Source organism: Schistocerca serialis, chromosome 1, assembly GCF_023864345.2.
Source record: "Schistocerca serialis cubense isolate TAMUIC-IGC-003099 chromosome 1, iqSchSeri2.2, whole genome shotgun sequence".
Taxonomy (NCBI): domain Eukaryota; kingdom Metazoa; phylum Arthropoda; class Insecta; order Orthoptera; family Acrididae; genus Schistocerca; species Schistocerca serialis.
The window spans coordinates 353,732,374-353,754,769 of NC_064638.1; the positions used below are offsets into that span (position 1 = coordinate 353,732,374).

At 45.7% G+C, this 22,396-nt stretch overlaps 1 protein-coding gene across 1 annotated transcript in view; it reads left to right on the forward strand.

The window, feature by feature from the left end:
• LOC126470088 (tyrosine-protein kinase Dnt-like) overlaps positions 1 to 22,396 on the forward strand; it is a 567,460-nt gene that overhangs the window by 331,233 nt on the left and 213,831 nt on the right. Inside the window, exon 2 of the mRNA XM_050097627.1 lies at positions 16,811 to 16,938. Within this exon, the coding sequence (XP_049953584.1) occupies positions 16,811 to 16,938 (128 nt within the window). The remainder of the gene's footprint in view (positions 1 to 16,810; positions 16,939 to 22,396) is intronic.

Consider the following 22,396-nt stretch of genomic DNA (forward strand, 5'->3'; position numbering starts at 1 on the left):
GCCCTCCCCTACAGCAACCACCACTACCATCGTGTCTCATCACATGTCTGTCATCGGGTGCGCCATCGTGTGAGATCTCGGGCCTAGAATTTGTTCGTGCGGTTCACAAATTATCCTAGTGCTCATACGTACTCAAACATGGCCACAGTGTATTCTGGGACGCTGTTCGATTACGCAAAAAATTGTAGAAAACTTAACAGTAAATATCCCAGTGTGGCAAAGCAACTTAAGTCACGAAACAAAAAGGCTTCCGGTCCAGATTGCATACTAATTTAGGTACGTTTCATACAGTGCATGATGATGGAATACTTCCTCATTTAACAATCATGTACAACCGCTTACTCGACAAAAGATTCGTAGCTAAGAAATTGAAAGTTGCACAAGTCACATCAGTATACAAGAGGGGAAACAGAAGTAATTATCTGAATTACAAATTCACATTACTGACATCATTTTGTACTAAGATTTTGGAACATATACTGTGCTGGAACTTTATGACATTTCATCCAGTTGTGGGCTATAGTTAAAATTTCAAATGTCTAGCTCTTCAAGATGTTAGTTTCTGCATCTACATATATACTCCATACTTCTACATATATACTCCACACGGTCCGTGCCGGAGGTTAGCGTGTACCATTACTAGTCGTTTCCTTTCCTGTGCCACTAGCAAAAAACGACCGTCTATATGTTCTGTGCGACTTCGTACACAACAGTAACGCTAGGTGGGCCAGAGAGTGGAGCAGCAGCTGTTGTTGAAGGGAAGCTGGACAGGAGTAGAAATGATTAGCGAACAAGTTAACATAGTAAACCGAAAATTTACTTAACTGGTAGTTCTGGGAGCATATGAAGACGTATTAGAAATGATGCAGCAAGAAATACATTCCGACGTCAATGTCCACAACGAAGAGACACTCTGTACTAAGCATGAACGATTTAGTTGGAGCAGCAACTGGCGGCATCTGCGTGGCGAAGTGGCTCTCAGCGCAAGTGGGCTGAGCGTCTGCCACCGGCCGCCCAATATTTCGGCGGCAGAGGGCGCTTGTAGAACAGAGCTGCTGGACTTGTGGCGCAGTGGACGCGCACCATGGGTCCGCCAGATCCCGTGCGAGTGCTGTCGGTGTCAGACGGAAAGTTGCAATTCCGTTACCAATCTTGATACGACTTAGGGTGGTATCAATATGTGGTACTGCACCATATGCCTCTGTATGAAACTTAATTTCTCGTATCTTACCTTCGTGGTCCTTACGCGAAATGTGTGCTTGCAGTAGCAGAATCGTTCTGCAGTCAGCTTCAAATACCAGTTCTCTACATTTTGTTAATAGTGTTCCTACAGGAATTACCATTTGAGTTCCTGAAGCATGTCCGTAACACTTGCATGTTGTTCGAACTTACCAGTAACAAATTTAGCAGCCCGCCTCTGAATTTGTTCGATGTTTGCCTTGAATCCGACTTTGTACGGAATTCCAAACGCTTGAGGAGTACTCATGAACAGGTCTCACTGGCGCCCTTGTGCAGTCTTCTTTACAGGTCACCACATATTCCCAAAATACTCCCAATGAACCGAAATTCATCATTCGCCTTACCCAACACAATGCCTCCGTGATCGTTCCATTCATATTGCTTTACAACATTACTCCCAGATATTTAAAACACCCCAGCATCATCAGCAAACAAATGCAGATTGCTATCCACCTCGTCCGCCAGGTTATTTATGTATACAGAAAATAATGGCCTATCACACTCCCCTGGTTCTCTCCTGACGATACCATTTTCTCTGATGAACTCTGGCCGACGAGGACACTTAAGATGTGTTTGAGCCAGTCACATATGTCGGAACATATTACATATCTCGTATCTTCATTAACAGACTGGAGAGGCGCATCGTTTCAAATGCTCTCGGAAATCTAGAAATATGAGATGTGCCTCATGCGCTTCATCCATGTTTGGCGGGATATCATCTGAGAAACGGACAAGGTGAGTTCCGCGCGAGCTATGCTTTCTAAAGCCTTGGTAATTCGTGAACACAAACTTCTCGGTATCAAGAAAATTTATTATAGAATGAGATTTTCACTCTGCAGCGGAGAGTGCGCTGATATGAAATTTCCTGGCAGATTAAAACTGTGTGCCTGGCCGAGACTCGATCTCGGGACCTTTGCCTTTCGCGGGCAGTGCTCTACCATCTTCTGCAGAAGAGCTTCCGTAAAGTTTGGATGGTAGGAGTCGAGGCATTGGCAGAAATGAAGCTGTGGGGACGGGGCGTCAGTCGTGTTTGGGTAGCTCCGATGGTAGAGCACTTGCCCGCGAAAGGCAGAGGCTCTGAGTTCGAGTCTCGGTCCGGCAGACAGTTTTAATCTGCCAGGTAGTTTCAAAATTTATTATATTCGAACTGAGAATATGGTCAAGGATTCTACAGCAAACCGATTTTAGGGCTATTGGCCTGTTATTTTGCGGGTCCGTAGTTTTGCCGTTTTTATATGCAGGAGTCACTTACGCTTTTTTCCAGTCGTCTGGGACTTTCCGCTGGGCGAAAGACTTTCGATAAATGCAAACTAGGTAAGGGTCCAATGCTGTAAAACACCGTTTGTAAACTAGTTTAAAAACAATTATAAAAATTATACCAGACAGACAGAGAGGGACAAGAACGTTGAGTGGCTCTGAGCACTATGGGACTTAACATCTATGGTCATCAGTCCCCTAGAACTTAGAACTACTTAAACCTAACTAACCTAAGGACATCACACAACACCCAGCCATCACGAGGCAGAGAAAATCCCTGACCCCGCCGGGAATCGAAACCGGGAACCCGGGCGTGGGAAGCGAGAACGCTACCGCACGACCACGAGCTGCGGGCGGACAAGAACGTGACTTAATACATACGTGGTAAAAACAAAAAGGAAAGCAGTGTATCATTTGCTGTTGCTTACATAGTTATTAAGAACGAAATCCGGCATACAAGAGGTCAGTTGCGTAATGTGGAATAGGTGCGTTAACTGTTATCTATTCGCCGGCAGTACAGTGGCAGCGTTCGGCTGTTGAACAGGACAGCAGGTATCCTATCAGCGAGAGCCGGACGCTGCGTCATTGACAGGATGCGCTGCAGGTGCTGAGCTGAGCTGCCATCACGTGCAAGTGTTCGGCAGCTGGCCGGAAACCAGAGTCTGTAGCCGGCATCAGGACCACATTAGCTGTCCCCTCACAGCCATGCTGAGTTAACGCCAATCAAACCTCTCATCATGCTATGGTATAAGTGCCGGAAATACACGGACGAAAAAAAAAATCGCAACACCAAGAACAAGTTTTACGACATAAACGAAGGCTGGAAGGCGTGTTTCTACACCTGAAAGATGTAGAAAAATTCGCGCCAGTCGCATAAGATTGTCGCTAGTAGTGCCTCTATGAACATGCAAGTCAGGTTCTCCTTAAATTAACCTTGTAACTGCCGTGACCGTTATTACCTTTGAGATAGGACGTGGTGAGCTGGTGTTACTTAATAATGCATTTAAAGCGACAAAGACGCCATTTTCAGCACCTCACTTACTTTGAAAGAGGTCGTGTAATAAGGCTGTGAGAAGATGTACCTTACACGGTGTTGGAGAAAGACTTGGCAGAAATGTAGCCACTGTACGTGACTGCTGGCAGCGGTGGTCCCGAGAATGTGCGGTCGCAGTAAGACCGGGCTCCGGTCGGGCACGTGGTGCTGCCGAGAGGGAAGACCGTCGTGCCCGGCGTATGGCTGTGGCGCATCGTGCTGCATCTGCAGCAGTAATCTGTGCAGCAGTTGGCACCACAGTGACACAATGAATTGCTACTAACCGGAAACTTCAAGGAGAGCTGCGGGTCAGACGCCCTGTAGCGCGCATTCTACTGACCTCAAAGCACCACGATTTGCGACTTCAGTGGTGTCAAACGACAGATCGTTGCACAGCAGGGTGGAGATCTGTCGTGTTTTCTGATGAAAGCTGGTTCTGCCTCGGTGCCAGTAATGGCCGTTTGTTGATTAGAAGCAGGCCAGCCGAGGGCCTGCACCCAGCCTCTCTTTGTGCTAGACACATTGTACCTACAGCTGGAGTTATGATCTGAGGTGCGATTTCGTACGGTAGCAGGAATACTGTCGTGGTTGTCCCCCAACCTGGCTGCAAATTTGTGCATCAGTCTGGTGATTCGACCTTTTGTGCTGCCATTCATGAACAGCTTTCCAGGTGTTTTCCAGCAAGATAACGCTCGCCAACATACCGCTGTTGTAACCCAACGTGCCTTACCGGGTGTTGACATGTTGCTTTGACCTGCTCGAATACCTGAGGACATGTGGGACATCATCGAACGACAACGCCAGTGTCATCTACAAATAGCAACAACTATCCCTGTATTAATCGACCGAGTGCAACAGGCATGGAACTCCATTTCACAAACGGACATCTGGCACCTGCACAAAACGACGCAGGCACGTTTGCATGCTTACGTTGAATATGCTGGCAGTTACACCGGTTTTTAATGTAGTAGCATTTGACATTTGCAATAGCTTATCTCGCGCTTACATTAATCTGCGATCTTGCAATGTTAATCATTTAAATATGTTACCCTGACAAAAGTGTTCCCAAAAATTTCATTACTCTACATTGAGTATGTTTTGGTGTTGCCCGTCCGCGGCTCGTGGTCGTGCGGTAGCGTTCTCGCTTCCCACGCCCGGGTTCCCGGGTTCGATTCCCGGCGGAGTCAGGGATTTTCTCTGCCTCGTGATTGTGTGTTGTGTGCTGTCCTTAGGTTAGTTAGGTTTAAGTAGTTCTAAGTTCTAGGGGACTGATGACCATAGATGTTAAGTCCCATAGTGCTCAGAGCCATTTGAACCATTTTGGTATTGCGATTTCTTTCCGTCATTGTATGATGAGAACTTTGACTCAAGAAACGCATTGTTGTGTAAGATGGAGGATATCTTACAGTGTAACTGAAACATACAACGCTGCTGTTCTCCCGATTATTATCAGCTTGCACAAAATAAGACAGCTTCCAGACTGATCGAACACTTAAATTTGAATGTCCATATTGGTATTTTTGCATAACATAAAATTTTATTGATAGTTTGATACAGCTCTTCACGCTACTTTATCCTGTGCAAGCCTTTTTATCCGCGCAGAGCTACTACATCCTACATCCATTTGAAACTGCTTACTGTACGCTAGCCTTGGTCTCCCTCGACAGTCTTTACCCCTCTACGTTTCCTTCCCTTACTAAAGGGACGCTTTCTTGATGCCTTAGCATGTGTCCAATGAACAGATCCCTGGTTCTAGTCAAGTTGTGTCATAAATTCCTTTCTTCTCGAATTTGAATCAGCACCTCCCCACTAGTTAACCGTTTCACCCATCCAGTCGTCAGCGTTCATCTCTCGCACAACATTTCAGAAGGTTCTGTGCTGCTCTTGTCTGAAGTGTTTATCGTCCACGTTTCACTTCTGTACAAGGCTACGGTCCACACAAATAACTTCAGAGAAAACTCACTAGCGCTTAAATTTATTTTCGATTGTAACAAATTTCTCATTTTCAGAAACGCTTTTTATTTTTGCTATCGCAAGTCTACATTTTATATACTGTCTTCTTCGGCTATTATTTTGCTGCCCAGATAGCAAAACGTGACGTTTCTTTGTCTGGTTACAGGAACATCCCCTGATTTATTTCGAGTACATTCTATTATCCTTTTTCTACTGTAGTTTATAGATCGCAGCTCGTGGTCTCGCGATAGCGTTCTCGCTTCCCGAGCACGGGGTCCCGGGTTTCGATTCCCGTCGAGGTCAGGGATTTTCACCTGCCCCGAGATGACTGGCTGTTGTTGTGTCGTCTTCATCATCATCATTCATCCCCATTACGGTCGGAGGAAGGCAAGCCATCTCTATTAGGGCCTTGCCTAGTACGGCGGTGCGGGTCTCCCGCATCGTTCCCCTACGCTCCGTCGAGAAGCATGGGACTTCATTTCCATTTCCACTGTTGCTCATGTTTATCTTATAACCTGTTTTCAAGACACTATCTATTCCATTCATCTACTCTTGATAGTCATTTGCCACATCTGAAGCAGTTAAAATGTCGTCGAAAAAAAATTGTAAATTCTATTTCTTGTCCCTCAACTTTAATTCCTTCTCCGACTTTTTCTTTGGGTTCCTTTACTACTTGTCCAAAATATAGATTGAATAACATCGGGGATAGGCTACAACTCTGTCTCATTCCTTTCTCAACCACTGCTTCCCGTTCATGCCCCTCGACTTGTAACACGCCCCAGGAGTAATAAGGGGGGTGGAGGTACCTTTAAACTGACTTCTCGTTTCGTGACTGTTTCTTTTCTTGACCGTGCGCCCTGTCCACACCACGTTGCACTCTTTTGTGGTAAATAGTATTACTGGTTCACATTTATTCATTCTTGGAGACCGAACACGGCGCGGATGATCGATGCTATGCGACACGCAACGAGAGGGTACATAAATTCGTTATTAACGCCACTGCTCATTTTCAATTACTTCTTGACGCACTTTCCTCTGAACCATTTCCATATGTCATCACTTTACTATAATAGCACTTGTAGCAACACTTAACCTGAATACTAACAATACTTCTACATTCAGAGCTACACAATACACAACATAACAGTTTCGTGTCCCGTGCTCGACTCACTATAGACGCGGCTGCCCGCAAAGATACTCCACAACTAAGCCAGCGATATGACAATACTCTTACAGACTCTTGTAACAGCCGTCTGGTTACTGTATAAGTTGTGTACATAACCTTTCGCTCCCTGTATTTTATCCGTGTTACTTTCAGAATTTTAAAGACTGGCCCACTCAACATTGTCAAAACATTTCTGTAAACATACACATGATATAAACGTAGAGTCACCTGTCGTTTGCCTGACTTTAAAGGCAAGTCATAGTCTCAGTATTTTCTGACTTGTTTCTGCATTTCTATGGAACCTAAACTGTTCTTCCTCAAGTTCGGCTTCTACCAGTTATTCCGTTCGTCTGCAAATAACTGAGTCAGTATTTTGCAAGCAAGAAGTAATAAACTGACGGGTTACATCGGACAACACTTACTTTCCTTCCAGTTGGAATTATTACATTACATTCTTCTGGAAGCCTCATGGTGAAGGGAGAGGGGGAAGTCTTCTGTTGTACGGTAGCGAGAGTGGAGGGGGGGGGGGGGGGGGAGTAGTGCAAGGTGGCAAACTACCGAGCTTAACATCCCCATCAGACGGGCCAATCAGCATCCGCAGTCACACGCCTCTGCTCAATGAGACACTGAACCAGCCTCGTAGTCGAGGTGCGATGTGACGCTGTTGATGGTGTTCCGTCCGTCGGATGGACACGTTAAGCTCGGTAGTCTCCTTGTGTTATTCGATAAGAGCACACGATGTACGCCTGTCTCTCCCTTCTCTTATCATCATCATCAAGAACAATAAAGCCGGCCCCAGTGGCCGAGCGGTTCTAGGCGCTACAGTCTGGAACCACGCAACCGCTACGGTAGCAGGTTCGAATCCTATCTCGGGCATGATGTGTGTGATGTTCTTAGACCTCAGATGTTAAGTCCCATAGTGCCCAGAGCCATTTGAAGAACAACAGTGACAGCGACAACAACTACAGTAACTACTACTGCTACTACTACTACTCCAGTGGCAAACACTGCAAAGGAGACGCTGTGCATCACGGAAACGTGTACTACTAAAATTTCGAGAAAGTAATTTCTGGGGAGACTCGGACAACTAATTATTACCCCTTCCCCACCCTCCTACACTACTCGCGAAATGACCGCAACGTGAAAATTCGAGAAATTAGAGATAGTACGGAGGTCTATATAGAATCATTTTTTTGACGCGCTATCCTTGAATTGAACAGGGAGGAGGTGAGCAGATAGAGGTGCCTGTTACCGCCACACACTGTCAGATCGCTTGCGGAATATTGATGTAGATGTAGAACATGACCAACCCGCCAGGTTAGCCGAGAGCTTCCTGGACTCGGGAAGGCGCTCCGGCCCCGGATGGAATCCGCCCGGCGGATTAACGACGACGGCCGGTGTGCCGGCCAGGCTGGATGTGGTTTTTAGGCGGTTTTCCACATCCTACTAGGTGAATACCGGGCTGGTCCCCACGTCTCGCCTCAGTTACACGACTCACAGACATTTGAAACACATTCACACTATTTCACGATTTACACTAGACGCAGACAATTGGGGTACACTATTCCATCTTGGGGGGTACGGGGTGGCGGCAAGAAGGGCATCAGGTCACCCCTTGCAATTAAGAGGCCAAATCCGGCTAACCATAGCCGAGCCTGCGTAACCGCGGGGCAATGCACAAGCGATAGATAGAATGTAGAACATGACCACAAATAAGATACTACCTGTATGCTGTACATGCAATCATCACAGCCACGTTTACGAGTCCGTGTAACACACTACAACTGCCACGCAAGCAGTGTTGAAGCGAACGTGACACGACAATATTTCTCCCACCTCCAGGATTCGAACTGGAAACCTGTCGGCTGAGCGCCACAGCTCGAGCGAGCGTTAGCGACTACGAACACGGGCCAGAGTAAAAATAAAAGTAATACAACGAAATGCGTGCGCTTACAGCTTTCATCGTGAGCAGTCCAACTCGGAATACCTGGGCGGCGTTCATCTGCTGAGAGCTCCAAGGCGGGCTTTGAGGCGGCCGTGATTACATCACGCGGTGGCAGTGGCGGCGGAAACCTCCCAGAGTGCACCGCGCTACATAGCGTGCCTTTGTAGCGCCGAAGCGCGGTCCATCGTCTTCTGCCCACGGCGATGTAGGGAAAGGGGAGGGCTTTGTAAGAGGAGCGATGCGTCTCGGAGCAAAGCGTCTGCAATTTCTTTGCTGCTAAAAAAAACACCGCGTGAGAAGACCTCGCCACAGATGAGTCGCTACGGCAAAGATAGGCGACGTGCAGAGAATGTTCGGTTTGTTCATTCCTGTGATGAGTTTTACAGGTAGCCGCTTTTCACAAATGCAGTACACTTCGCGAGATGGGTTTCTCTACGTCTTGCCCACCGGCGGACGTCTTGGTAATGTTTCGATACACACAAGACTCAACGTAGAAGGTATGAACACCAAGTTATGTACCATTATAAAGTGTTTCGAGCTCTCGCTGAAAATATCCTGCATTTCAATCTTCCAAGTTTCATTCCCGGATCTATTAAATGGAAAGAAAAGTTTTTTTACGAGTTATCGCCTATTCCAAAAGAGTATGAACAACAACATTCGTGCTTTCTCAGACCTGTAGCATTCCATTAGTAATCAAGTTCTTACGCATGCTTCTGTTCTAAGGAATATTAAAAATCTGAATAAGTAATAAACGGATTACTCGCGGTTTCTCAAATCGTTGTATCAAATAGTAATCGTAACGAATCATCTCACCTGTATTCTTCTAAAGCAGCTTTCTGCTTTATACATTCACACGTCTTCTTCATGTTGCAATACAGGGAGCAGAAGAACGAGCTGACAATAATGGTAACACTCATTTCACAAGATTCCTGCAAACGTGACCCTCGTCTTGTTTGAGGTCACACGCAGTATCGGTAATTTATATGGCAGGCACCATATGCGTTTTGGCACATTTAGATATTTTGAATTATAACTTGCAGTATGCTGTTTAAAGGCGACGGCGCATTGAAAATGTATTACAAGCACGTTATCCTTATCATGAAATGTGAGTTACTAACGCGTTAGCGATGTAAGCCTCGAAGAGTTGCCACAGGTATGATAACGGTAACATGAAACAAAAGTTACATGACTAAGCTGTGAAAAAAAAGGAGGATATATCGTTGTCTACGGAGCCGACGGATTGGGGCCCGCATCTCGTGGTCGTGCGGTAGCGTTCTCGCTTCCCACGCCCGGGTTCCCGGGTTCGATTCCCGGCGGGGTCAGGGATTTTCTCTGCCTCGTGATGGCTGGGTGTTGTGTGCTGTCCTTAGGTTAGTTAGGGTTGGCTGGCTCTGAGCACTATGGGACTCAACTGCTGAGGTCGTTAGTCCCCTAGAACTTAGAACTAGTTAAACCTAACTAACCTAAGGACGTCACACACATCCATGCCCGGGCCAGGATTCGAACCTGCGACCGTAGCGGTCTCGCGGTTCCACACTGCAGCGCCAGAACCGCGCGGCCACTTCGGCGGGCAAGTTAGGTTTAAGTAGTTCTAAGTACTAGACTGATGACCATAGATGTTAAGTCCCATAGTGCTCAGAGCCATTTGGAGCCGACGGATGTAGGTTTGCACTCCGCTAAGTGCTAATTTCTTTATTTATTTATTTTTTTCATCTTCGCGTTGTTGACACTTTTTGGGACTTGCTTGTGAATGTAATATGTTCTGTATTTTTCGATGCTATTTAACATTTCCGTCTTATTAGACAACGAAGGATGAACTATTTGGCTATTTATTTCCGAATAAGTGACGATTTCCTAATGTGTGGTTAGGCAGGAACCTAAGAGGACGGCTTCAACTGCTGCAAGTGTAACGATGAGCAGTAACATTCATATTCTTTCTTGTCACAGTTATTTCACGGATAATTCTCACGTCACAAGACTTCTCACAAACCAAACGCTAACGAAAGTCGATAGCAGTTCCTTCGGTTATCTATATTGCGTGTGACGTCAAAATTACTTCACGTTTGTAGGGAACATTGTGAGATGAGCGTTACCGTGATATAATTACGCCACAGCGTGGTAGAGCGCGTCGAATCGAATCACTGTTGGAAATGCGCCGTTGTGGAGCTACGGCCATAAAACGATAAGTAACCAGCGATGAGCACGCGGAAGTGCGTGCATCACATCACAATAACATTGAAAATTATTGCACAAGCAGCTCTATCCATTACCATGGAAGTAGAATTGCTGTGAACTTACTTTCACCAAGAAAGAATGAACGTAAAACACAAAATAGTATTTCCTACCAAGGAATAAAACTGTACAATAAATTGGAGAGACTGAAGAAATTGCTAAAAGAAAATGATTTAAAAAGGCTGTTAAAAAGTACCTGTTACACAATACATTTTATACGTCGAAGGCTTATTTAGATACCGCTGAGTAAGAGTTTAGTAAAAAATGTAACACTAATAAATAATAGTAACAGTAACAAAACATCTATCATTCCACATGACACTACCATAGTACATTTCTATTCTTGAAAATCTTGCTCTCAACGCTATTCAGTGTGTAATACTACACACCTTATCGTCTTTCCGAGCTCAACATCTCACAAGGCAGTCACATGAGTTACAGTGTGTGTAGTATTGTAAAGCGATGTGTGCAGTGACTTGGAGTGAGATATGGATGAATACAGAATGATATTTTCACTCTGCAGCGGAGTGTGCGCTGATATGAAACTTCCTGGCAGATTAAAACTGTGTGCCCGACCGAGACTCGAACTCGGGACCTTTGCCTTTCGCGGGCAAGTGCTCTACCAACTGAGCTACCGAAGCACGACTCACGCCCGGTACTCACAGCTTTACTTCTGCCAGTACCTCGTCTCCTACCTTCCAAACTTTACAGAAGCTCTTCTGCGAACCTTGCAGAACTAGCACTCCTGAAAGAAAGGATACTGTGGAGACATGGCTTAGCCACAGCCTGGGGGATGTTTCCAGAATGATATTTTCACTCTGCAGCGGAGTGTGCGCTGATATGAAACTTCCTGGCAGATTAAAACTGTGTGCCCGACCGAGACTCGAACTCGGGACCTTTGCCTTTCGCGGGCAAGTGCTCTACCAACTGAGCTACCGAAGCACGACTCACGCCCGGTACTCACAGCTTTACTTCTGCCAGTACCTCGTCTCCTACCTTCCAAACTTTACAGAAGCTCTTCTGCGAACCATGCAGAACTAGCACTCCTGAAAGAAAGGATACTGTGGAGACATGGCTTAGCCACAGCCTGGGGGATGTTTCCAGAATGATATTTTCACTCTGCAGCGGAGTGTGCGCTGATATGAAACTTCCTGGCAGATTAAAACTGTGTGCCCGACCGAGACTCGAACTCGGGACCTTTGCCTTTCGCGGGCAAGTGCTCTACCAACTGAGCTACCGAAGCACGACTCACGCCCGGTACTCACAGCTTTACTTCTGCCAGTACCTCGTCTCCTACCTTCCAAACTTTACAGAAGCTCTTCTGCGAACCTTGCAGAACTAGCACTCCTGAAAGAAAGGATACTGTGGAGACATGGCTTAGCCACAGCCTGGGGGATGTTTCCAGAATGATATTTTCACTCTGCAGCGGAGTGTGCGCTGATATGAAACTTCCTGGCAGATTAAAACTGTGTGCCCGACCGAGACTCGAACTCGGGACCTTTGCCTTTCGCGGGCAAGTGCTCTGCCAACTGAGCTACCGAAGCACGACTCACGCCCGGTACTCACAGCTTTACTTCTGCCAGTACCTCGTCTCCTACCTTCCAAACTTTACAGAAGCTCTTCTGCGAACCTTGCAGAACTAGCACTCCTGAAAGAAAGGATACTGTGGAGACATGGCTTAGCCACAGCCTGGGGGATGTTTCCAGAATGATATTTTCACTCTGCAGCGGAGTGTGCGCTGATATGAAACTTCCTGGCAGATTAAAACTGTGTGCCCGACCGAGACTCGAACTCGGGACCTTTGCCTTTCGCGGGCAAGTGCTCTGCCAACTGAGCTACCGAAGCACGACTCACGCCCGGTACTCACAGCTTTACTTCTGCCAGTACCTCGTCTCCTACCTTCCAAACTTTACAGAAGCTCTTCTGCGAACCTTGCAGAACTAGCACTCCTGAAAGAAAGGATACTGTGGAGACATGGCTTAGCCACAGCCTGGGGGATGTTTCCAGAATGATATTTTCACTCTGCAGCGGAGTGTGCGCTGATATGAAACTTCCTGGCAGATTAAAACTGTGTGCCCGACCGAGACTCGAACTCGGGACCTTTGCCTTTCGCGGGCAAGTGCTCTACCAACTGAGCTACCGAAGCACGACTCACGCCCGGTACTCACAGCTTTACTTCTGCCAGTACCTCGTCTCCTACCTTCCAAACTTCGCAGAAGAGCTTCTGTAAAGTTTGGAAGGTAGGAGACGAGGTACTGGCAGAAGTAAAGCTGTGAGTACCGGGCGTGAGTCGTGCTTCGGTAGCTCAGTTGGTAGAGCACTTGCCCGCGAAAGGCAAAGGTCCCGAGTTCGAGTCTCGGTCGGGCACACAGTTTTAATCTGCCAGGAAGTTTCATATCAGCGCACACTCCGCTGCAGAGTGAAAATATCATTCTGGAAACATCCCCCAGGCTGTGGCTAAGCCATGTCTCCACAGTATCCTTTCTTTCAGGAGTGCTAGTTCTGCAAGGTTCGCAGAAGAGCTTCTGTAAAGTTTGGAAGGTAGGAGACGAGGTACTGGCAGAAGTAAAGCTGTGAGTACCGGGCGTGAGTCGTGCTTCGGTAGCTCAGTTGGTAGAGCACTTGCCCGCGAAAGGCAAAGGTCCCGAGTTCGAGTCTCGGTCGGGCACACAGTTTTAATCTGCCAGGAAGTTTCATATCAGCGCACACTCCGCTGCAGAGTGAAAATATCATTCTGGAAACATCCCCCAGGCTGTGGCTAAGCCATGTCTCCACAGTATCCTTTCTTTCAGGAGTGCTAGTTCTGCAAGGTTCGCAGAAGAGCTTCTGTAAAGTTTGGAAGGTAGGAGACGAGGTACTGGCAGAAGTAAAGCTGTGAGTACCGGGCGTGAGTCGTGCTTCGGTAGCTCAGTTGGTAGAGCACTTGCCCGCGAAAGGCAAAGGTCCCGAGTTCGAGTCTCGGTCGGGCACACAGTTTTAATCTGCCAGGAAGTTTCTTATGGATGAATAGTTTAGCGCTAGCCTTTTATTCTATTAAATAACTTACTTATTAAATAACGTTGCACACTAATAATAAACAGAGTGAGGCAGGACTGTTTCAAATATATCGGCCATCAATTCGGGACGGTGGACGCTCTAGTCTTCATTCAGACATTACAATTTACGTTTTCCGTGGTTTCCTTAAATCACTTCTGGCAAACACCGGGATGGTTCCTACTATAAGGCCACGGCCGACTATGTGCCTCTTCCTTCTCAAACTAGACCTGTAAGTATGCAAATTTCCGTATACGTGAATTGCTTTGTTTTTGGTTGTAATAGCAACACATGTCCAATATCTTTCAAAAGAGATCTAGGGATGCATAAAACTGCAACAACAATAACAACAACAACAACTACTACTACTACTGAAATTACTTTGCTTCAGTTAACGCCTGTTATGCCAAAGAGCGCCGTTACCCTTTAAAGTAGTTGGAGATAATGACTTTAATTGAACATTTATAGCTAGTCAAACTTTAAATTCCCATCCCGAAATTCTGTTATATTTACTACGTAAAGCTCGACTTTCATTCAAGTAGGCTAAATAGATCGCAATGATATTAATTTGTTAAGATAATAAACTGTACTGCAGAAACACCACTGTAGTGAGGTAGTCGATATTTGGTACTGTAAGGTACAATGTTATTAATAGTGATATCTAAGGACCACATCTCTTACTTTTTACTACACACAGATTGGATGAATTAAAGTTTATATGAAAAGGTACAGTATGAGGACATTAAGTGTGAAATAATACGGTGACAAGAATGAAGAGAGAAATTAAATTTTAAACAGTCCTTTTGTACTCAAATTACATTTTTTACAGCAACTGCACGAAAGTCCTGCCCACAGCTTCGCTTCGAAGTTGACAAGAACCACAGCAACAAACACAGCATAAGACAGAAGTATCGTTAGCTGGACAGCACCACACTGCTAGACACGGACACTGTAAGTCCATCTTTGTACAAGATGATTGAGGGATTTAGGCTGTTCATTATAAAATATAAAATTAAAAACAACCTTCAGCCGTCTATGTTTTGAATGTTATTTGCTTATGCGACCTGTTTTGGTATTTCAAGACGCCATCTTAAAGGCCCTGCGTAAGGATAACAACAATAATGATAGAGTAATTTACATATTAAAGGGACGGTGTAAAATTTAAGAGGTCAGTTATATGCAGTGCTAATATGTAGTAAACATTTAAGAAAAAGAACTGTAGAAGATGTGATATCACAACTAATGTGTACGGCTTGTACAGTTTGCTTTGTGTCAGATCTTTACCACATATTACCGCTGCATATAAGTGATATCTTAAATTTTATACCGCCATTTTATGTAGTTTTTTACACCGTCATTATTGTTGTTGTTCTTACGCAAGTGCCTCAAGGTGGCGTAGTGAAACAACGAAACTGGTCGCTTAAGTAAATTATATTCAAAGTATAGACGGCTAAAGGTGTTTTAATTTTACATTTTACGCCCAAACAAGTAGGTGTAGTGGACAAACTTCCGAACCCTGCTCGCCGATTGTCGTTTGGCGGCCGTAGCTCCAGATGCGTAGTCCGCAACTTGTGGTCTAGTGGCTAGCGTTGCTACCTCTGGCTCACGGGGTCCCGGGTTCGATTCCCGGCCGCGTTGGGGATTTTTCTCTGCCCGGGGACTCAATGTTCGTGTTGTTCTCATCATTTTATCATCATCCTTATCATTCGTGTGAAAAAATTGGGACTTTGTACGGGCGCTGATGACCGTGTAGTTGAGCACCCAGAACCCGATCATCATCCAGATCCGTATATTTTCGATCTGCGGTTATCTGGAAAATGTTGCTAGGTTCGAGGTCCTGTACTCCGCTTTCACCTTATCAGCTTGTTTCACTTCATCCTGCGCAGTGTTTACTTTCCAGTCGCGATTCGCGTTTTATATTAAATCGATTTCCAGATCTACAGTGCAGACCTTTCGTCGTTACCTGTTTATCCTGCCAAGATCTTCGTTCTGTCTCATCTGATCATAATTTAGGGGACACAGATGGTCTTCACTTACGAAAATCAGGCACAAATCTCGTCGAAACTTGTTCAGACTTGGTTTATCGTGAGCCAAATGGTTCAAATGGCTCTGAGCATTATGGGACTTAACATCTATGGTCATCAGTCCCCTAGAACTTAGAACTACTTAAACCTAACTAACCTAAGGACATCACACAACACCCAGTCATCACGAGGCAGTGAAAATTTCTGACCCCGCGGGGAATCGAACCCGGGAACCCGGGCGTGGGAAGCGAGAACGCTACCGCACGACCACGAGCTGCGGACTGAGCCAAATGATGAGAAACACTTCACTAATGATCTGGCAATAACTTCTGCATCTACATATATACTCCGCTAGCCAGCAAGGTGTGTGGCGGAGGGCACAATTCGCGCCGAAGTCATACCCCCCCCCCCTCCCACCCGCGCGATTTGAAAGTAGGTGGTAATAATACCTGCTCAACACCTTCGGCGAAGATCGATCGGACTTCTGAATTTAGTGAGCAAGCCCCTTCAGTTTAGCGCGTCGTCTACCTGCATGTGTGTCCCACTTCAAATTTTAAATGAGATTTGTAACGCTCTCGCGATGGCTCAATGTACCAGTCACAAATCTTGCCGCTCTTTTTTGGACCTTCTCAATCTCTTGAATCAGACCCAACTGGTAAGGGTCCCATACAGACGAACAATAAAGACTGGACGAACTAACGTATTGTAAGCAATTTCGTTTCTTGACGGACAGCATCACTTCAGGTTTCTACCAATAAACCGCATCTAGAGTTCTCCTTGCGCGTTACTTGTATAACTTGAAGTTTATATTACAAAAAATGAAACAATTTTTTTTTATTTGGTGTCTCTTGTCTGCACACTGCCTCTTTCTCTCGTGACGTCATTGTTCGTATGTGTGGGTTGTGAACTCGTGTGTTGGTGTGTTGCAGGTCTGGAGGCGGAGCTGTTCTACGTGCGGGACGGCATGGTCAACACGTACGCGCTCAACTTCGTGGTGCCCGTGCACCCAGGCATCGAGAGCCTCCACTTCACCTGGCAGTCGCTCGCTGGACGACCGGTGAGTTGCGCACTGCCAGAACTGATACACGTCTGAAGGTTTCCGCTCCCGTTCTCAATCTCGTCAACACCCTTCTACTTATACTGCTGCAAGGTCCTCTACACTGAAGAGCCAAGAAAACTGGTACAACTGCCTAATATCGTGTAGGGCCCCCGCGAGCACGCTGATGTGCCGCAGCAGGACGTGGAATGGACTCGAGTCATGTCTGAAGCAGTGCTGGAGGGAACTGACACCATGAATCCTGCAGGGCTGGCCATAAATTCGTAGGAATACGAGGGGATGAAGATCTTTTCTGAACAGCACGTTGCATGGCATCCATGTTGAATAATGTTTATGTCTGGGGAGTTTTGTGCCCAGCGGAAGTGTTCCTGGAGCCACTCTGTAGCCATTCTAGACGTGTGGGGTGTCGCGTGGTCCTGCTGGAATTGCCCAAGTACCTCGGAATGCGCAATTGACATGAATGGAAGCAGGACATCAGACACGATGATTACTTACGTATCACCTGTCAGAGTCATATCTAGACGTATCAGGGGTCCCACATCACTTTAACTGCACACGCCCCACACCATTACGGAGCCTCCACCAGCTTGAACAGTCCTCTGCTGACACGCAGGGTCCATGTACTCATCAGAATGTCTCCATACCCGTACACTTCCATCCATTCGGTACAATTTGAAACGAGACTCGTCCGACCAGGCAACATGTTTCCAACCCAACGTCGGTGTTGACGGGCCCAGGCGAGGAGTAAAGCTTTTTGTCGTGCAGTCTTCATGGGTACACGAGTGGGCCTTCGGCTCCGAAAGCCCATATCGATGATGTTTCATTGAATGGTTCTCACGCTGACATTTGTTGATGGACCAGCATTGAAATCTGCAGCAGTTTGCTGAAGGGTTGCACTTCTGTCACGTTGAACGATTCTCTTAAGTCGTCGTTGGTGACATTCTTGCAGGATATTTTTCCGGCCTCAGGGATGTCGCAGATTTGATGTTTTATCTGATTTCTGACATTCACGGTACACTCGTGAAATTGTCGTACGGGAAAATCCCCTCTTCATCGCTACCTCGTAGATTCTGTGTCCCATCGGTCGTGCGCCGACTACAACTCCACGTTCAAACTCACTTAAATCTTGATAACCTGCCATTGTAGCAGCAGTAACCGACCTAACATCTTCGCCATACACTTGTCTTATATAGGCGTTGCCGACCGCAGCGCCGTATTCTGCCTGTTTAAATATCTCTGAATGTGAATACGCATGCCTATACCAGTTTCTTTGGCGCTGCAGTGTACAATGCTTAAAATGCTAAAATTACCGCCCTGAGAAAAGCCAGACTGTTCAGGTTAACAAGGACACCAGGCTATACAGTATCCGAAAAACGTTGACAGTTCGAAATCAACAGGCGCGTGTGTTGGAGAGGCTGAAATGTGGAAATGCGCTTCCAGTACAGTGCCGGTTCATCAGTATTGTAAATCTGGTTGGAGTGAAAAGTACTATGTTCGATGAAACTGAAGAGTTTACCGCTTAACGTATCAGGTGCATCTTTGTTACCATGAAGTTTCTCGGGTTGTAGAGCAGTGTCTATAATCCCGCAGAGACGTTTTAATCTTGATGAATGGTTAAAGTTTCCTTCAATCTTCAGACTTCATGGAACTCTCCTACTTTCCCTCTTACTGTATCATGGCATCTGATACGGGAACTCGTTCTTCTGGTGGAACCGCAAGGTTCGCGCTTCGTTTGTAAGGGGCAGACAAATGGTTCAAATGGCTCTAAGCACTATGGGACTTAACATTTGAGGTCATCAGTCTCCTAGGCGTAGAACTACTTAAACCTAACTAAGGACATTACACACATCCATGCCCGCGGCAGGATTCGAACCTGCGACCGTAGCAGCAGCACGGTTCTGGACTGAAGCGCCTAAAACCGCTCGGCCACTGTGGCCGGCTGAGGGGCTGACAAATTAAAACGTGACACAAGGGGAAAAGTAAGTAAACTGTTTATTATTTCCATTGTAACAGCTATAAATGTTTATACATTTATCCTACTGTGAGGCAAGATGGTCACTGCCTTCATGGAAAAATGTCTGCGTTTGCCTACCGAACCGTGGTTGTACCCAGGGATGTGTCTCTTCGACCGAAGGAAATCGACGGCCACGAATGCCTTTCTTCGGAGCTCCAAAGGTATGGAAATCTCATGCGAAGAGGTCGGTACTGTATGGAGGATGTATAAGGGCTCGCATGTTGCCAAGACTGTTACGAGTGCGCTGAAGAACTTCCGTAAAAGATATGCCCCCGCTACCACTTAATTTGGAAGAGTTTAAGTGTAGTTCTATGTAGCGGTCCAGTGCACTCGATACGGTGACGTGTGCAGAGGTACTAAGACTCCTATAACCTGAGCTGAACGGTCTGCCATGTTTTCCCTAGAGTATACTATATTCATACTTGCTTATGTATGAGTCCCGATGCGAGTGGATGTTTCTGATTAAATGTATTGAAGAATTTATCGTAAAAAAAGGTGGCTGCTCAGCTGTAAACTGCACTAACCATTGCAAAAATTGTTTTCACGTGTTTAGATTTCCATGTGATCCTGAACGAAGAAAGCGAGACAGCTGGTTACCAGGACCTGGCACTCAATTGTGTATTGCGAGTATATGTTAATAAAAGTAATTATAAATATGAAACCGATTGTATGAAGCAATTCGTCTCAATTTTTTTTAATTCTTGAGGCATTTTCGCAATTGGCAAAGTGAAAACGAATATTTAGGCCTGTTGTGATTATTTATACATACACAAACTGAATAATACATAACTCCTTTTCTTATTTAATAATTAAACATAACTTCCAAACTATTAAGTTGTGACCACAACAAGTAACAACGTTTCCGTCTTATTTTTCTGTTAATGATAAAAACAATAAAAGCCTGAATTTCATGCACACAAACTTTACGGTTGGTGCTTAGTGAGAACGGGTGTTTACTCAGACACCCCTGCTGGGCAAAAACTACATCTACATCCATACTCCGCAAGCCACCTGATGGTGTGTGGCGGAGGGTACTTGGAGTACCTCTATCGGTTCTCCCTTCTATTTCAGTCTCGTATTGTTCGTGGAAAGAAAGATTGTCTGTATGCCTCTGTGTGGGCTCATGGTCTCTACGCGAGATATACGTAGGATGGAGCAATATTCTGCTTGACTCCTCGGTGAAGGTGTGTTCTCGAAACTTCAACAAAAGCCCTTACCGAGCTACTAAGCGTCTCTCTTGCAGATTCTTCCACTCTAGTTTATCTATCATTTCCGTAACGCTTTCGCGATTACTAAATGATCCTGTAACGAAGCGCGCTGCTCTCCATTGGATCTTCTCTATCTCTTCTATCAACCCTATCTGTTACGGATCCCACACCCGTGAGCAGTATTCAAGCAGTGGCCGAACAAGTGTACAGTAACCTACTTCCTTTGTTTTCGGATTGCATTTCCTTAAGATTCTTCCAATGAATCTCAGTCTGGCATCTGTTTTACCGACGATTAATTTTATTTGGTCATTCCATTTTAAATCACTCTTAATGTCTGCTCTCAGATAATTTATGGAATTAACTGCTTCCAGTTGCTGACCTGCTATTTTGTAGCTAAATGATAAGGGATCTATCTTTCTATGTATTCGCAGCACATTACACTTGTCTACATTGAGATTCAATTGCCATTCCCTGCACCATGCGTCAATTCGCTGCAGATCCTCCTGCATTTCAGTACAATTTTCCATTGTTACAACCTCTCGATATACTACAGCATCGTCTGCAAAAGGCCTCAGGGAACTTCCGATGTTATCCACAAGGTCATTAACTAATTCGACGTAATGAACAAAAAATAACATAAAATGGTAGTTTTGCTTCATAGGCCTGTATGAACATACTTCTATGGTTGAGTTCATGCATGGTACAATTCCCCTCTGTAAAAATAAAACTGCCGTATTTCTTAAAGCACCTACTTACGATTAAAACATAAACATCACTTTTACAAGTGCCAACATACGTGCAAAAGCTAATAAGCAGACATAGGTTGTTACTGTCTAGCATCCATATTTGAAGACATTGGTACGGAGTTCGTAATTCATTACATTTAATATTTACAGACTACCGCGGAAGTTTCGAGCCTACATTTCTATAGCAGTGTAATACTACATTTCAGTTTTCCGTTATATGAAAAGGGCATTCCAAGTATCTCTATACACATTAATTGTTGTTCGGTACACTTCGTACACGCAGTATTCAATTTCATAATAAGTACTGTAAAAAGTTGCATGAATATTTAACCACCCAAAAGGTGGGTGGTTAAATCGTCAGAGTTGGGGGAAACTTGGCGGACAATTCAGCCTGTTATTATAGGAGCTCTAAGAGATACCGTAGTACATATCGACAAACCTATCAGCGCCCTGTCAGTTCAAAAAATGGCTCTGAGCGCTATGATACTTAACATATGAGGTCATCAGTCCCCTAGACTTAGAACTACTTAAACCTAACTAACCTAAGGACATCACACACATCGATACCCGAGACAGGATTCGAACCTGCAACCGGAGCAGCAGCGCGGTTCCAGGCTGAAGCGCCTAGAACCGCTCGGCCACAACTGCCGGCGCCCTGTCAGTTGACGGCGGTTGGCTAATGGAAACGGGTTGAGGCTGCCGCTGCCTGTGTGTCCGGTAAGGCACTTGTCACTCACGCCCTGGGATCGTTCTGACGGACAGATTAATTAGCACCACGTCTGCTGGGTCGAGGTAGCGAGGGGCGATGAGGGGAGGGGAGGGGAGGTAGCAATCAGTGTGTAACGTCTGGGGCTGTCATCAGCACCAATAGCGCAGTTCTCCCCTCCGGTCTCCAGCTGCCTGCTACACTGCCTGTCCTTCAACTCCAGTCCGCGTCGCAGTCTGTGCTTTCAACATTCAGAACCGAGCGAGGTTCCGCGCGATGGTAAGACACTGGACTCGTATTAGGGAACGCGTCGGCACAAATCTCTGTCCGCCCATCCAGATGTAGGTTTCCCGTGACTTAAAAGATTTTCCACGATATGTGAATTAATTTCACTCAATAGGACATCCATAGGTACAAAAATGCATTAATGCATCCACATTAATGCGTCCAGCCATTATAATTTGTATCTTGATCTACCTTATACAGCAACTGAAATAAATTGTATAATGTAGAATAGTTCCCGATTTATTTATTAGGCAAAACGGTAGCAGAGCGAAGCACAAGGCCACACTGTGATGGTATATATCTTGTATCACAAAAATCAGTGATATGCAGTTATACTGATATTTGATTTACGGACAGACCGCGGTCCGCGACAGAATTCTTTTTTTCCAAACCCGCCTCTGGGATGGGAGGTATGCCGGCCCCGGATCGAATCCGCCCGGTGGATTAACGACGAGGGTCGACGTGCCGGCGTCGGGCAGCCTGGATGTGGTTTTTAGGG